General features: G+C 47.0%; 1 protein-coding gene across 1 annotated transcript in view; it reads left to right on the forward strand.

Annotated features, from left to right (window-relative positions):
- Nucleotides 1–4,372: 4,372 nt before the first annotated feature.
- The window catches only part of LOC139021563 (anthrax toxin receptor-like), a 108,394-nt gene continuing 96,133 nt past the window's right edge, over nt 4,373–16,633 (forward strand). Inside the window, exon 1 of the mRNA XM_070431949.1 lies at nt 4,373–4,638. Coding sequence (XP_070288050.1) covers nt 4,373–4,638 — 266 coding nt within the window. The remainder of the gene's footprint in view (nt 4,639–16,633) is intronic.

Here is a 16,633-nt window from a genome sequence, read left to right on the forward strand (position 1 = left end):
AGGAGGCGAGCTCTGGGAACATGAAGAAGGTCATCCAGGTTCTGTGGCTTTGTTTCTCTGTCTGAAATGCCCTTTTCCAGACAACTGTGGCCACACCTCTGTGATTCATCCCTTCCCAGGTCACTGAGCTCACCCTCAGCTCTGAGGGCCACTCCTATAGGAATGTTCACTGTGTCTTCGCTCCTCCCAGCTGAAGGACATGTCAGCAACAGCCAGAGTCCTCCTCTCTCTGGCCTAGTCCCACAGGGAGCTCCAGGCTGCAAGCTCTGGGCTGAGTCTCTGGCCCATTTCAGCTCTTCTCCCTTCTCACCTCCCTGGTTAACACCCATATGACTACCTTCAGACATGTTTGTGCATGAGCAGTGAATCTTTGTTGAATTATAGCTGTTCAAATTGTTAAACTATCAAGGTTGAAACCTAGGGGACTTCTCACACTACCATTCCTTTGACATCCTAGCAATAAGTCTCTATCTTAATGTTGATGTGTTAGACGTATTCTATTTAAAATCAGGAATGCGCCCATCATAGCTTCAGTCAACATTTCCTTAGAGAATAACTAGTCAGCACAATGTTTTTTCTTTTTTGATTTTAATTTTTCAATAAACAGAAAAACTATGTAGATAACACATTAGAACAAAAGAGTTTAGTAATTTGGGTGAAGTACCAATAATTAAATACATTTTTTCATAACAACAAGGAAGAGTTTAAAAGATTGTTGGTGAGATGTCATTTACTATAGCAACAAAAATATGGGGTATTTAACACAAGTCAAGACCTTTATAGGGAAATTCATATGGAAAGCATTAAAAAATACCTAAATAAATGGGGACATGGCCACATTCACTGATAAGAGGAGTCCAGATTGCAGCTACAAAATCTCTGTACATGTTTCAACATATATAATGTTATTGTAATAAAACATTAAAAGGGTTTGGAGGGAGTGGTGACTTCATGAGCTGATTCTCAAGTGCACATGAAAAAATCAATATCCACCAATTATCATAAGACAGTGAGGTGGATGGTTTACCCTTCCTAACAAGCCTTGCTGTAGAAGTCTGTGTTTCTTGGGTAGGACACTGATACTATGTGTATCAGAATCTGCTGGGTTATCTTCGGTAACAAAAGCCCCCAAATAAGATCAGCTTCAAAGCAGAAACTTTATTGTCCACTCACATGTCTCACTGCCCCACATGCACTATTCACCCAGGTTCCCAAAAAGGTGCTGCACATCATGTTGCTCAGGTGCCCGGAGGCTGGGTCCACCTGAATAATAACTACACCCTTAAAGATGCCACCCAGGAGTGGCACATGGGACTTCTATTACCATTTCACTGGTGGAGTCAGGTCCAGGCCTGCCATGCATGTGGCAGGGAAGCACAACCCTCCTGAAAGAGGACGTCACAGTGAGGAGCACCAGTACAATGGCCCACACGATAATAATTAAGATGCTGTGGGATTGACACTAACTCTATAAACCAAAGGGCAGATGAAGGGAATGGAACAGAGAGCACAGAACCATACCCGCATCTATGGAACTTAAAACCCATCAAAGCTGACATGCAAATGATTGAACAGAAGACCAATTTCATCAGTAATTATGGGAATACAAATTAAGCCCCAAAGTCTAGTCAATAGGTAAATATATGAATACTAGAGGCCCGGTGCACAAAAATTTGTGCACTCGGAGGGGGGGGGGGTGAGGGGAGGGGGGCTCCTCCAGCCCGGCCTGTGCCCTCTCACAGTCTGGGACCCCTCAGGAGATAACGACCTGCTGGCTTAGGCCTGCTTCCGGGTGGCAGAGGGCAGGCCCAATCCCTAAGTGCAACCCCTGGTCAGGCTCAGAGCAGGGCCGATTGGGCAGTTGGGGCGCTGCCCCCTGTCATGCACAGAGTAGGGCGGATCGGAAGGTTGTGATGCCTCCCTCAGTCATGCTCAGGGTAGGGCCGATTGGGGGGTTGGAACACCGCCCCCTGTCACACTCAAGGCAGGGTCGACAGGGAGGTTGTGGTGCCACCCCCTGTCATGCACACAGCAGGGCCGATCGGGGGGTTGGGGCACTGCCCCCTGTCACTCACAGAGCAGGGCCAATCAGGGCGTTGGGGCGCTGCCCCCTGTAACACACAGAGCAGGACCCATCAGGGGGTTGAGGAGCTCCCTCCTGTCACTACAGAGTAGGGCCGATAGGGGAGTTGGGGCACCGCCCCCTGTCACACACAGAGCAGGGTGGATCAGGGGGTGGGGGTGCTGTACCCTGTCACACTCAGGGCAGGTCCGGTGGGGAGGTTATGGCTCTACCCCATCACACACAGAGCAGGGCCCGTGGGGGGGCGGTTGTGGCGCCGCCCTCTATTACCCACAGAGCAGGGCCGATCAGGGGCTTGGGGCGCCGCCACTGTCACACTCAGGGCAGGGCCAATGGGGAGGTTATGGCTCTACCCTGTCACACACAGAGCAGGGCCGATCAGGGGGTTGGTGCACTGCACCGAGTCAAACACATAGCCGCAGGGCAATCAGGGGATTGGGGAGCTCCCCCATATCAGGCACAGAGCAGGGCTGATCAGGGGGTTGGGGCGCCTTCCCCTGTCAGGAACAGAGCAGGGTGGACAGGGAGGTTGTGGCCCCACCCCCTGTCACACACAGAGGTGCAGGGCGATCAGGGGGTTTGGGCACTGCCCTCTGTCACACTGATCCCGGTGCCAGGAGCCTTGCTGCTCCGCTGATCCCGGTGCCGGGAGGCATATTACCCTTTTACTATATAGGTTAGAGGCCTGGTGCATGGGTAGGGGCTGGCTGGTTTGCCCTGAAGGGTCTCCTGGATCAGGTGGGGGTCCCCACTGGAGTGCCTGGCCAGTCTGGGTGAGGGGCTGAGGGCTGTTTTCCGGTTGGCGAGTGACTGAAGCTCCCAACCGTGCCTTGTTTTCTTCTTCTTCTTTTTTTTATTCTGGGCCAGCTTTAGCTCTGAGGCCTCGCTGCTGAAAACATCGATACTATGTTGCGGTCTGGCTGGCTTTCAGTCCGGCTGGTTTCTGGGGTTTTGTTTAGCATCTTATTTGCAACATAGTACATAGTTGCTTAGAGTTGCAGCTGAGAGGCTGGCAAGTTAGGCAAGGAACGTTGGAGTCCGCAGTCACTGAAGCAAGCAAGCCTCCCTGCTGGCTTCATTGCATGGCTGCCGGCCACCATATTGGCTGACAGTTAGTTTGCATAAGGATATGCTGATTAGCCAATGGAAAGGGTAGGGGTCGTACGCTAATTACCATGTTTCTCTTTTATTAGTGTAGATGTGACAATACCAAGTGTCATGAAGGTTGTAAAACAAAGAAACCCTTCTATACTATTGAAACAATGCATCAAATTTCCTAGATTCTAAAATGTCATTTAAGATATCTCATTTTTTTGAAATCTACTCCAAAGAGCAGTTACAATAGCTGCACCACAATGCCTTTATTACTTCTAACTTTAATTTTATTGAAGGACTTACTTTACACTTATTGGAGAGGTTATTTACCATATTATCACTCTTTTTTGGGCTTACAAAAACAAGAAAAATTTTTTAAAAAAAACCTCTTTAAGTTATTTCTTAAAACATTTTACAATCCCAGCCTGAGTTTTTGAATCACTTTTGAATCAAAGTTTCTATGCCCATGTTTCCCATGGGGCAGAGACAAGCCATCCCACTCAGCCCTCTCTGAATTTCTGATTCTCCTTTATGTCATTGAGATTGCGGTGGTTTGTTGCACAAGAGTAGACAACTGGAAGGTCCATCACACACAAAGGACTTGGTATCCTTGCAGAATCTTCTTCCCCATCTGGACCCTTCCTTCCCCTGGTGTCTGCAGTGTCCACACCTGTGACCATTACAACACTCTGGCCTCCCAATTCCTTCAGCTCCTCACCCACAGTGATGAGCTTATCTAAGTCACCTCGGCTGTCCTCTCAGTTTACAAAAAGGCAGTTCTCAAGAACCCTAATGACGACCTGGGTTGGGGGAGTTGAGTTAAGGCACAAATGAAGGCCTCCTTTTACTGTCCCTCCAAAGATTCCAGACTCCCACCGGGGTTGTCAATACACAGGTCACTGAGCAGAGCTGCAGGTCACAGTCACCATGCCAACCTTTATGGCCATCATAACAGGGCATTCTGCCTCCACAGGGTGGGGGAAGGGCTCAGCAGGTGGTGGGGGCCCTTGCCTTAGAGTGAGGCTCTGGCCTCTTCTGTCCAAAGGACAGGTACCAGTGGAGTATCACAGGGTGACATGGTGAAAAGGCTGAGGGACCAAGGCCCCTCAGCACAGGTAGAGGTGGCAGGGGTGACAACCTGTGGTGACCTGAGGTGGCCTGGTATCCTGTGAGGCCATAGAGGTTGCCAATAAAATGGGGGCTGGTGGCTTTGGGATGCCAGGTCCTACACTCTTCCTGCTTCTCGTGCTGCCACCTTCTCTGGTGAGCAAGAAGAGCTTCCTACACAGCGTCCCGGGATCCAGAAACTTCCAGCACCTCAGCCTGAGCTGGGAAAGCCTCCACCGCCACCTCATCCAGGACCAGGGGAACTTCCGCCACCACCGCAGCCTGGGTGCCTGGCAGGTGCAGACAAAAGAGACTTTTATCTGCGCAAATGACTTCTACTTCATCTTGGACAAGTGAGTGCCCTCCTGGGCTGGCCCCAGGTGTCCCAGGGTGCTGCTATCCATAAGGACAACATAGACAGGACATGACCAAAGGGGAACCCAGATTATGAGGGACGGGAAGCAAGACCAGCTTGGCTGGACCCTAGGAACAGATCAGTTGGCCTCCTTGTTGCTGAGGCAGAAGAAACATCCCAGGCCTCTGTTTCCAGGGACAGTTTCTTTAGGAAAGGCTAAAAGGATGCCTCTCTAGATGGGTTTCAGGATGGCTCAGTCCTCTATCACTATGGCCAGCAGCTGTGACCCACGTGCCCCTGACAGAGCTGGAGGAGCAGGGATTGCTAGGAGCCTCCTCCCAGCAGTTGTCAGAAGCTCACCCTGTGGGTTATGGGTTTGCTTTGTTTCACTGCATTTTCTCCCAATGATTACCGGGCCCCAGAGAGACTGCTGTGTGCTTCTGCAGGGCATTTGCTCAGTGTCACTGCCTAGAAGGGTCTCTGCTTTGCTGCTGCAGAGTGCTTTGCGTGTCTCTCCTTCCTCCTGGATCCCCATCCTGCAGTTTGTGTGCACACTCAGAACAGTGTGGGTGTCTGGTGTGTCCCTCAGAGGCTGGGCTGTGGATCAGGCACCGACTGGCCCTCAAAGAAGGAAAGAGAGGAGCAGGGCTCTGGTCCTGGAGAGATTGCCTCGGTTCCAACCCCAACTCCTCTGCGGGGCTGAGAATGCTCCTTACTGCTCAATGGCGTGGTAGCAGGGCAGCCACTAGCATCCTGAGGCACTAGCCAGTGTTCAAGGCCTGTCCTGGTGCTTCTGTCACCCTCCCAACCATCCTGGCATGCAGAGCAGCGAAGGTGTTTCCAGGTGCAATTGCCTGCAAAGGGGCCACTCCAAGAGGTTGGATGCAGGTGCCCAGAGGCTGGTGGTGGTCACAGGACTCAGGCTTCCTGTGCTGCCATCATTCCAGCATCCAGGTGGTACCTCCTCTGATTCCTCAGATTCTCCGTGGAGACTGATGATTGGGGTCGGGGAGTGATCATGTCCAGCCTACCACTTGCTGAGAAAAGTCAGCAGAGCTGGGAGCCACCCTGCCCACAGGGGACCTCCTCACTGTCCATGGAGGGCACCCTGAGATGCGCTGGGCAGGGCTGACTGGCTGATCCTGACCACAGCCCAGCTGGTGGGGGGGGTGGTGCTTCCCCTCTGGATACTGGGCGCAGATTTGGATCCGTAATGGGGGCAACTGACAGCCTCTTGGGTCAGTCTGTGCAGAGTGCACTAGTGACCTCAAAGGGTCTCAGCTGCCATCCTCTTACAGTGCCCTGGCCACACCCCTGGTCTCTGCTCACAGGACCAATGTGGGCACAGCCCAGCCTGGATGGATGAGGGAGGCCGCGAGGTGGAGGTGGGCCTGGGAACAGTCGTGAATGAACACACAGCATGTGTCATGCAATGTGCTGCCCACTGTGCCCTCCCAGGAGCTGAAGTGGTTCTATGTCCCTGTTTTAGGGTGCTGATACCGAGGCTTGGGGGGCTAGGGATTTGCTCAATGTCAGTCAAAGCTCGCTTCCTGCAAACCTTTAGATGGTGGCAGAGTGCTCCCCTGTTCTCTCTCCCAGGGAGGGTGGTACTTGGGGAAACTAGAAAGGCGCCATTGAATGGATTGCTGAGCCAGGGGCCAGGGTATTCTTACTTCTTGCCCCTCTCATCACCCCTCCCCACCTCTTGCTCCTTTGGCTTCTTAAAGGGCTAGGAGGCAGCACTGGGCCCTCTGACCATGGCCGGCTGCAGCTGGAGCTCCACGTGAAGGGCATGGGCCTTGCCCTGAAGACTGGGAGGGCAGGGGAGCAAGGGAAGCCACTCAGGCCCCCGGACCCTTTTTCTGGCTCCAGGATAGAGGTTCCTCCACATCACCCCAGGCACTGTCAGCCTTGACTCTTGCCATCCATGGGGCAGGACAGAATCCTGCTGGATTCTGTGAATGGAAGGAAGAGCTGAGGGTGTGCCAGAGAGAGCGCTCACACCCCCTGTCCCAGCTCCAGGCCATCAGTGAGGCCAATGGAGAGTCTGACACCACAGCACGCTTCTAGCCCCAGGGAACAGCCCCTTCTCCCTGGGGCTCTGCTCACCCAGGGGCTGGAAGAAGGCCTTGCTGCCCTCCAGGGACAGCTTGATGACAAGTTCTTGGAGGGTGACACTGGCTCTCTCCTGTGGCTGTGCCTGTGGCTCTGGGGAAAGGAGAGTAATGATCACTGAGGAGGGGGCCCAGCTCTGCACCAGGCAGACACCACTCACCAATCAGGTGGCCCTGAGAAAGTCACCTCACCTCCTGTGCCGCAGTGTCCCCATCTCTACAAGGACCCTTTGCACCCCCCTCTCCAGGTTGGGGTGAGAGTGAAGGGGAGTGTAGGTATTCTGTTAAGCACAGCCTTGGATGCAACCTTGAGGATGAGGATGAAATGAAATGGAAGGGAAGGCAGTCACACACTCTGGGAACTCCCTGCACTCCAGGGGCCACACCCAGCCCTGACCCTGGCTCAGTTCTGTTCCCAGGGGCCCTTTGGGGTGAGGTGGGGTGCTGGTCAGACTCCTGTGCTGGTAGCTCCCCCGTGGCTCTCTGTCCTTTCCCCCACGTGATGAGCAGTCCTGTTCATTCCTTTCTTCCCTTTTCATTCAGCCACACACACCAGGCCCGAGCTGCTGCCTGGTCTGTGCCACTATTGGCGCAGTGGGGATAAGGCAGAAAACAAGCTAGACAAAACACCGCTTTCCTGAAGCTTCCATGTTAGTGGAGAGACAGGACCTAAATGAAAGAGGACAGGAAGGGGTGTGTTAGGTGGGTGAGCAACAGGGGACGGCAGGAAGTGCTGTTAGAGGGGCCACTAAAGGGGTGGTCAGGAAAGGCCTTGGAGGGTAAGGGGCAAGAGCTGGGTGCTTTCTGTGCAGATCAGTTGTGTGTGTAGATCTTGTTCTTAAAAACACTCTCAATTTGAGGGCACTGGGCAGAGACTCTGGATAGACCAGGGGGGGTTGGCACAGGGTCTCAGGAGGAAGAGGTTGTGGTGTGGAATTGCAGGGTAGGGAGATGCTGAGGGGCAAGATGCTAGGTCTCATCTGAAGGTCCAGGCCACAGGCTGCCAAACTGGTTGCATGGGAGAGGTCTGTTGTGGCCACAGCCGGGGTAAGAGGAGGTGGAGGAGCAGGCTCATCACTGTCTTCCTCACAACTGCGGGGAAATGTCAGCTCCTCTTTCTACAGATGAGGGGAGGAGGGGGCTCAGGGCCAGAGAATGAATGACCCACCAAAGTCTACAGACTGGGGATGGGTCAGGAGCTGAAAGTCTAGAGTGTCTGATACCAAACCAAATCTCAAAACCTCTGAGGCTGGGCCAGTGGTTGTGGGTTATCCATCACCTGCAGGAAGGTCTTGAGTGGTTCACTTCCAGGTCCCTTATTAGATTTTTGATTCTTTTGTTCATTCACTAGGTTGAGTTGAATGGTAATAAATAACTTTGTCTTGTGGCCACAGTTATAGCCTATGTCCTTTAAGTGCCAGAGAGTCCCAGGCTGAAGGAGTGGCCTGTGCAAAGGCATAAACAATGAGGTCTTCAGCTTATCTCAGAAGATCCCAGTGTGAGGAGGCAGGGAAAGGAGACAGAAGGAGAGGCACAGGCCAAAGTGGGGCCCACAAGGGAGGTAGCTTCTGCAGGCCTAGGTTATTTGAAAGAAAGCTTCTTTATCATGAGGTCACTGAAAGAAAGGCTTTTCTCTGCAGATAAGTGGATCAGATCTGTGTTTTGGAAGGAGCTCTTTGACTGCTTTGGGGAAGGATTGGAAGGCAGGATGGTGGAAGTGTGATTGGAGTTGAAAGGGGAAGGGTCACAAGAGTTCACGCAGGCCCGAGAGGCTGAGTAAAGGCAGGCACCCAGTCAGCTTTGTCCAGTGAGAGGAGCATGGGGAGATAGAACCCAGGGGAGCACCCACATGAGCTGTACAGCTGGAGGAAGAGGGCCTGCAGAGAGGACAAAAGCAGAGCTTCATGTTGCATCCTGGCCAGTGGTGGAACCTGTGCAGGATGCTCATTAGAGAGTGCCTTGTCATCATGACCTGTGCAAGCAAATTGGCAGGGATAGGAGTAAGAGGAACTTTGATGACAAGTGGGCTTTTGGGCTGAAAAGTGCTCTTAAGGTTCTACCAATTTGGGTCAAATAATTGGGCCATCTGACACTGCAGGTGGCCGCCTAGAGAATGGTCTGCACTTGGGTGGGGGTTCTCACAAGGAATGACAGCTGAAGGGGCATATTGAAAGGGGCATCTGGACTCAGCATGTTTGTCCTTCACAGAGGTTCCCCACCTGGAGGAACAGACTGCAGTCCTGTGCTCCCCTTTGGTAGTGCCAACTTGTTTCTCCTTCTCAGGAGCCTCACACACTCTCACACAGTGCCCATGGCATATGTGCCTTGGCGGGTGCAGAGGATAATGGAGCCTGTAAACATTAAACAAAATTCCCATTCATCCCTCCCAGCCCCTGGCAATCTCTAATCTAGTTACTTTCTGTATCTGTGAATACACCTATGCTAGGCACCTCATTTAAATGGAATTATATAATAGTTGGCCATGTGTGTCTGACTCTCACTTATATAGATGTTTTTGAGGTTTTTCCATATTGTAACATCTCAAATTTTCATTTTTGTGGCTGAATAATATTTAATCTTATACCACATTCTCCACGTCCATTCATCTGGTGATGAGAGCTGGGGTATTTTCCACTTGGGATGATTGTGGATAGTGCGGCTGTGAACACCGGGAGATATTTACTTGTCTGAGTCCCTGCTTTCATGTCCCTTGGGCATATGCCTAAGAGTGCAATTGCTGGCTCATATGGTAATTTTGTGTTTAATTATGTTAACTATGCTATAATATTTAACACAGTGGCAGCACCATTTTATATCCCCATAAGCAATGAACAAGGGTTCCAGTTCTTCCACCTTCTCTGCAATACTTGTTATTTTCCACATTTGGTTAGGTTTCTTTTGTTTTATTTTTTATAATAGCCACCCAATGGGTGTAAAAAGATATCTCATTATGTTTTTGATTTGCATTTCCCTAATAACTAGTGATTGTAATCCTCTTTATGTGCTCAATGCCCATTGCATAACTTTTTGTCAGAAATGTCTACTCAAGTCTTTTCCTATCTTTGAATTGAGTTATATATACACTGAGTGGCCAGATTATTATAACCACCTGACATTTGTAGGCAAATTTGCTGCACACTGCATTGTATGGGATATGGAAGCCGAAGGTCTGTTTGAACACCTTTGCTGTCTGCAGTTACCAAGATAAAACGTCTCCAATTTGCACAGGAACACAAGGATTGGACAGTTAAGCATTGGAAAAAAGCCATGTGGTCCAATGAATCACGTTTCCAGTTACATCATGCAGATGGCAGAGTGAGAATTTGGCAGAAATAGCATGAAAGCTTGCACCCCACATGCAGGAGTACAACCCTTCAAGCTGGTGGGGGCAGTGTTATGATTTGGGACATGTTTTCCTGGAATGATTTGGGCCTTTTAATTTGTGTGGAACAGCATCTGAAGAGCACATTGCTGATCAGGTTCATCCTATCATGTTGATGGCGCATCCCAATGGAGATGGCTTCTTCCAACAAGACAATACGCCATGCCACGGTGCTCGTATTGTGCAGGAGTGGTTCCAAGAACATGAGAGAGACTTTACCTAGCTTAGTTGGCCCCCACAATCACCAGATCTCAATCCAATTGAGCATTTGTGGGGAAAAGTTAGAAGATCCATGAGGCAGCTGGTCACACAACCATCAAATCTCACAGAACTGGACAGTGCTATTCATCAGGCATGCTGTCAGATTCCTTGCATCACCTTTCAACATCTCATGGAGTCAATGCCAAGAAGAATCGCCGCAGTATTGAAGGCAAAAGGTGGAGTAACAAAGTACTGATGGAGTGGTCATAATAATCTGGCCACTCAGTGTATATCCTTATATATTCTGGATAACAGATATATGATTTCCAAATGTTCTCTCTCACTCTTGGGTTATCTTTTCATTTTTCTGGTATTGTTGTTTTCCTAAAAATTTTTAATTTTGATGAAGTTTCTTTTTTTCCTGTTTTATTGTATTATTGCCTATGGTTTTAGTATCGTGTCCAAAACCATTACCACATCTGATGTCATGAGTATTTAACTCTTAAGTTTTCTTCTAAGAGTTTAATAGTTTTAAGTCTAACGTTTAGTACTTTAATCCATTTTCCTTTATTTTTGTATATGGTGTAAGGTAAGAGTCCAGCTGCACTCTGTTGCATGTGGACATCCAGTTTTCCTAGCACCATTTATTGAAAATACTGTCATTTTCTACATTGAATAGTCTTGGCACTCTTGTGGGAAATAATTTGAACCTATATGATGGAATTGATTTCTGAGCTTCCAATAGCACTCCACTGCTCTATATGACTATAATTATGTCAGTACCACACTTTTCTATCATTGTAGTTTTGCAATTAACTTTTACATGTGATAACTTGAGTGTGCCAACTTCGTTCTTAATCAACATTATTATAGCTATTTGAAACCTCTTGAGATTCCATATGAATTTTTGCATAAATTCATCAATTTCTGCAAAAAATAATGCTGTTGAGGTTGTGATGGAGAGTATATGGAATCTCTAGACAGCCTTGGCTAGGATTACCAGTTTAACACTAGTAGTCTCCTAATCCACAAATATATAATGTCTTTTCAATGATTATGTCCTTTTTTATTTCTTTCAGCAACGTTTTATAGTTTTCACAGTACCAATCTTTTCTCTCCTTGGTTTAATTTATTCAGAATGTCTTGTTCTACTTTATGATATTGTAATGGCATTATTTTCTTCATTACTTTTTGGAATATTCAATGCAGTATACAAAAAGGCTAATGATTTTATATGTCAATTTTGTAACCTGCAACTTTACTACATTTACATGATCAAGCAGTATTTTTGAAATAGTTGTTATTTTTTACATGTAAAACCATATATTCAAAAACAGAGATAATTTTACATTTTCTTTTTCAATGTCTTTATTTCATTTTCTTGCCCACTCCCTCTAGCTAGAACTTCCAATGCTATCTATAATAATAAAAGCTAATTAGACCAGACATCCTTAAGGACGACCTTCCAGATGAAGCCAGGGCTGCAAAGGAAACCCAAGTCCCAGGTGCCTGCTGCCAACTGAAGGGAAGCCTGGGTCCCAGGTGCCTGTCAATGGCCAGAGGGAAGCCTGAGTTCTGGGTGCCAGAGGGAAGCTGGTGCCAGTAGCCAAGGGAAGAGAGGCCTATTCTTGCACAAATTTTGTGCATCAGGCCTCTAGTGTTGAATAAAAGTAATAAAAGTGGCCATGTGGGTTTTTCATATATGGACCTGAATATATTTTCCACAGAGATTTCTTCTATTCCTAAGTTGAATGTTTTTGTAAAGAAACAAATTTGTGTACCTTGAAAGAAACTGTGAACCACAAGGCTGTGGAGGGCACAGGGGCAGGTCTCAGCCCATCCTCCAGTCCCCTGCCTGCCCCCCCCCCCCCACTGTGGCCCTGGGTCCCCTGTCTGCCAGCAACCCCTCTCTCATTGCGGCTGCTCCCACAGGCTGACAGAGTGTAGTGACTGGGGCCAGCGCCAGCAGTGGGTGCAAGCAGGGCCAGAACCATCAGCGGGTGCGAGTGTCAGATGTGGTTAAAGAATTTTCAGTAACCACTGGAGGCTTACCCCGATGAAAGCAACCTGCACCCCGCCTTGGCCGGAGCCCCTGCTCACCTGCTCCACCATCCAACCAAAGCTGACACCCACCAGATTCCTTGTTCTTCCGCCTGCTGCTGATGCTCGCCATGTTCTGTGCATGCCCCCTGGTGGTCAGCGCATGTCATAGAGTCTGGTATGTTAGTTGCTCTGCAGTTCTATTTGCATATTAGCCTTTTATTATATAGGACTAGAGGCCCGATGCATGAAATTTGTGCTAGGGTAGGCCTTTGCAGCCCCAGCAGCTGGGGCCCTCATGGCTCCAGTGGCCTAATGGCCCCAGTTTTCTTACAGTCCTGGCTGCCTCACACCCTCGGCCCCTGCATGCACCCACCTTGGCCCTACATCTGCTGCCCCATACCCCTGGTTCCCTGATTCCACCGAGCCCCCCGATCAATCACCCTGCAGAGGGTAGTCTGGGCCTCCCTCTTTGGGGTGATCACGGAGCTCCCCCTCCATCGATCACCCCCCGGCTAGTGACCTGGGACTCCCTCAGCAGGGCAATCGATCATGGAGCCCACCCCTTCCCATCAATTGCCCCACAGAGGTGGCCTGGGCCTCCCTCTTTGGAGTGATCGTGGACCCTCCGATTGATCACCCCACTGAGCCTCCCTCTGCGGGGCAATCATGGGGTGATGGCGGGCCCCTCAACCAATCACATCACACCTGCTGGCCTGGTGCCAGTGCATATCATAGAATGGTCCACGAGAAGGTCATTCTGCTGCTTGGCTGTTCAGTCGATTTGCATATTATGCTTTCATTATTATTGACTAGAGGCACAGTGCATGAAATTCATGCGTGGGAAGCGGCCTCAGCCCAGCCTACACCCTCTCCACTCCAGACCCCTTGGGGAATGTCCAACTGGGATCCCTGGGGTCAAGCTTAAACAGGCAGTCGGACATTGCTCTCACAATTCGGACCACTGGCCCCTAATTGTTCACCTGCCTGTCTGCCTAATCACCCCTAAGCACTCTGCCTACCTGCCTAATTGCCCCTAACAGCTCTCCCCTGCTGGCCTGATCTCTCCTAACCACCTCTGCCTTGAACCCCACCACCATGGCTTTGTCTGGGAGGACGTCCAGAAGGACGTCCAAAAGATGTCTGGTCTAATTAGCATATTACCCTTTTATTAGTATAGATAGTTGAGTTTTTTCAAATGCTTTTCCTACATCAACTGAAATAATCATGTAATATGATTTATTCAATTTATTAATCCTAGTAGTTACATTCTACTATATAATTATTTTGTTTAACATTTGCATGTTGACTCATTCTTCATTGTAGAAAAAAATCTTACTTGGTGATAGTTTATAAACTTTTAAGTTTAGTTGAGTTTGCTAGAATTATCATTGAGGATTTTGCATCTCTATTCATAGGAGATATTCATCTGCTCTTTTATTTTCTTTTTTTTACTGTTTTAATTTTATTTTATTGTTTAAAGTATTACAGAGTAGTACCTATGTCTCCTTTTTTGCCCCCATTGACCTTCACCCAGCCACCCTTACCCCCGGCACATGCCCTCAACCGAACCTCCCCTCCCAGTGTCTTGTGTCCATTGGTTATGCTTACATGCATGCATACAAGTCCTTCGGATGATCTCTTACCTTCCTTCTTCCAACACTCCCCAGCCTTCCCACTGTAATTTGACAGTCTATTCCATGCTTCTCTGTCTCTGTATCTATCCTTTTGTTCATCAGGTTATATGTTCTTTATTATCCATAAATGAGTTAGATCATGTGATGTTTTTCTTTCACTTCCTGGCTTATTTCACTTAGCATAATGCTCTCCAGTTCCATCCACGCTTCTGCAAATGGTAAGAATACCTTCTTTTTTATAGTAGCATAGAATTCCATCATGTAGATGTACCACAGTTTCTAATCCACTCATCTGTTGATGGGCATTTAGGCTGTTTCCAAATTTTGGCTATTGTAAACTGTGCTGCTATGAGCATAGGCGTGCATATATCCTTTTTGATTGGTGTTTCTGTTTTCTTGGGATATATTCCTAAAAGTGGTATTACTGGACCAAATGGCAGTTCCATTTTTAAAATTTACTGAAAACGCCGTACTGTTTTTCCACAACGGCTGCACCAATCTGCATTCCTACCATCAGGGAAGGAGGGTTTCTTTTCTTCACATCCTCTTCAGTTCTTGTCTTTTGTTGATTTGTTGATGATAGCCATTCTGACATCTCTGAAGTGATACCTCATTGTCATTTTGATTTGCATCTCTTGGATGATTAGTGACTTTGAACATGTTTTCATGTGTCCCTTGGATTTCTGAATGTCCTCTTGAAAAGATTCTATTTAGGTCCTTTGCCCATTTTTTGATTGGATTATTTATTTTCCTTTTGTTGAGTTGTATGAGTTCCCTGTAAATGCTGGAGATTAAATCCTTATCAGAGATAACATTGGCAAATATGTTCTCCCATGCAGTGTGCTTTCTTGTTGTTTTGTTGACGGTTTCTTTTGCAGTGCAGAAGCTTTTTGTTTTGATGTAATCCCATTTGTTTATTCTCTCCTTAGTCTCTCTTGCCCTAGGATCTGTGTCTGTAAAGATATTGCTACGACATATGTCTGATATTTTACTACCTATGGAGTCTTGTGGGATTTTTATAGTTTCCCATCTTACATTCAAGTCCTTTAACCATTTTGAGTTTGTTTTTGTGTATGGTGTAAGTTGGTGATCTAGTTTCATTTTTTTTTTTTTTTGCATGTATCTGACCAAATTTCCCAGCACCATTTATTAAAGAGGCTGGTTTGACTCCATTGTCTGCTCTTGAATCCTTTGTCAAATTATCATTTAGTATAATGGCTTGAGTCAATTTCTGGTCCTCTATTCTGTTCCATTGGTCTATATATCTGTTCTTGTGCCAGTACCAGGCAGTTTTCAGAACTGTGGCTTGATAATATAGTTCAATGTCTGGTATTGTGATCCCTCCAACTTTGTTCTTCTTTCTCAGGAGAGCTTTGGCTATTTGGGTTTTTTTTTTATTCCAGATGAATTTTTGGAGAGTGTGTTCTAGATCTTTGATATATACCATTGGGATTTTAATAGGGATGGCATTGAATGTATAGATTGCTTAGGTATTATGGGCATTTTAATGATGTTGATTCTACCTATCCATGAACATGGTATGTTCTTCCATTTGTTTATGTCTTCCTCTATCTCTTTTTTCAATGTCCTGTAATTTTCCTAGTACAGGTCTTTTACATCCTTGGTTAAGTTTACTCCTAGGTATCTTAATTTTTTTGGTGCAATGGTAAATGGGATTGTTTTTTTCATTTCTCTTTCTGTGAGTTCATTATTGGTGTATAAAAAGGCCATAGATTTCTGGGTGTTAATTTTGTATCCTGCTGCATTGCCAAATTCATTTATTAGGTCTAATAGTTTTTGATGGAGTCTTTGGGGTTTTCTATGTATAATATCATGTCATCTGCAAATGACAGTTTTACTTCTTCTTTTCCAATTTGAATACCTTTTATTTTTTCTTCTTGTCTGATTGCCATGGCTAGTAATTGTAGTAATATGTAGAACAAGATTGATGAAAGTGGGCATCCTTATCTTGTTCCTGTTCTTAGGGGAAATGGATTTATATTTTGTCCATTGAGTATGATGTTGGCTGTAGGTTTGTCATATAGGGCTTTTATTATATTGAGGTATGATCCCGCTATTCCCAGTTTGCTGATCTTTATTATTTTCTTCCTTCTGCTTTATTATGCTCTGATCTTTATTATTTTCTTCCTTCTGCTTACTTTGGGATTTTCTTGTTGCTCTCTTTCTATTCCCAGTTTGCTGAGAGTTTCAATCAAGAAAGGGTGTTGGATTTTGTCAAATGCTTTTTCCGAATCAATTATATGATTATGTGATTTTGGTATCTCAGTTTGTTTATGTAATGTATCACATTTATTGATTTGCGGATATTGAACCATCCTTGCATCCCTGGAATAAATCCCACTTAGTCATGGTGTATGATCTTTCCAATGTATTGCTGAATCTTATATGCTAGGATTTTGTTGAGGATTTTAGCATCTGTGTTCATCAAGAATATTGACCTGTAGTTCACTTTTTTTGTGGTGTCTTCATCTGGTTTGGGATTATGGTAATGCTGGCTTCATAGAAAGAGCTTGGAAGTGTGCCTTCCTATTGAATTTTTTTTTTTTTGAGTAGTCTGCGTAGGATAGGTTTTAGTTCTTCTTTGAATTATAGGTAGAA

The sequence above is a fragment of the Myotis yumanensis genome, unplaced genomic scaffold (assembly GCF_028538775.1).
Source record: "Myotis yumanensis isolate MYYU_CA2020_CCGP unplaced genomic scaffold, mMyoYum1.0.hap1 SCAF_13, whole genome shotgun sequence".
NCBI classification, from domain to species: Eukaryota; Metazoa; Chordata; class Mammalia; order Chiroptera; family Vespertilionidae; genus Myotis; species Myotis yumanensis.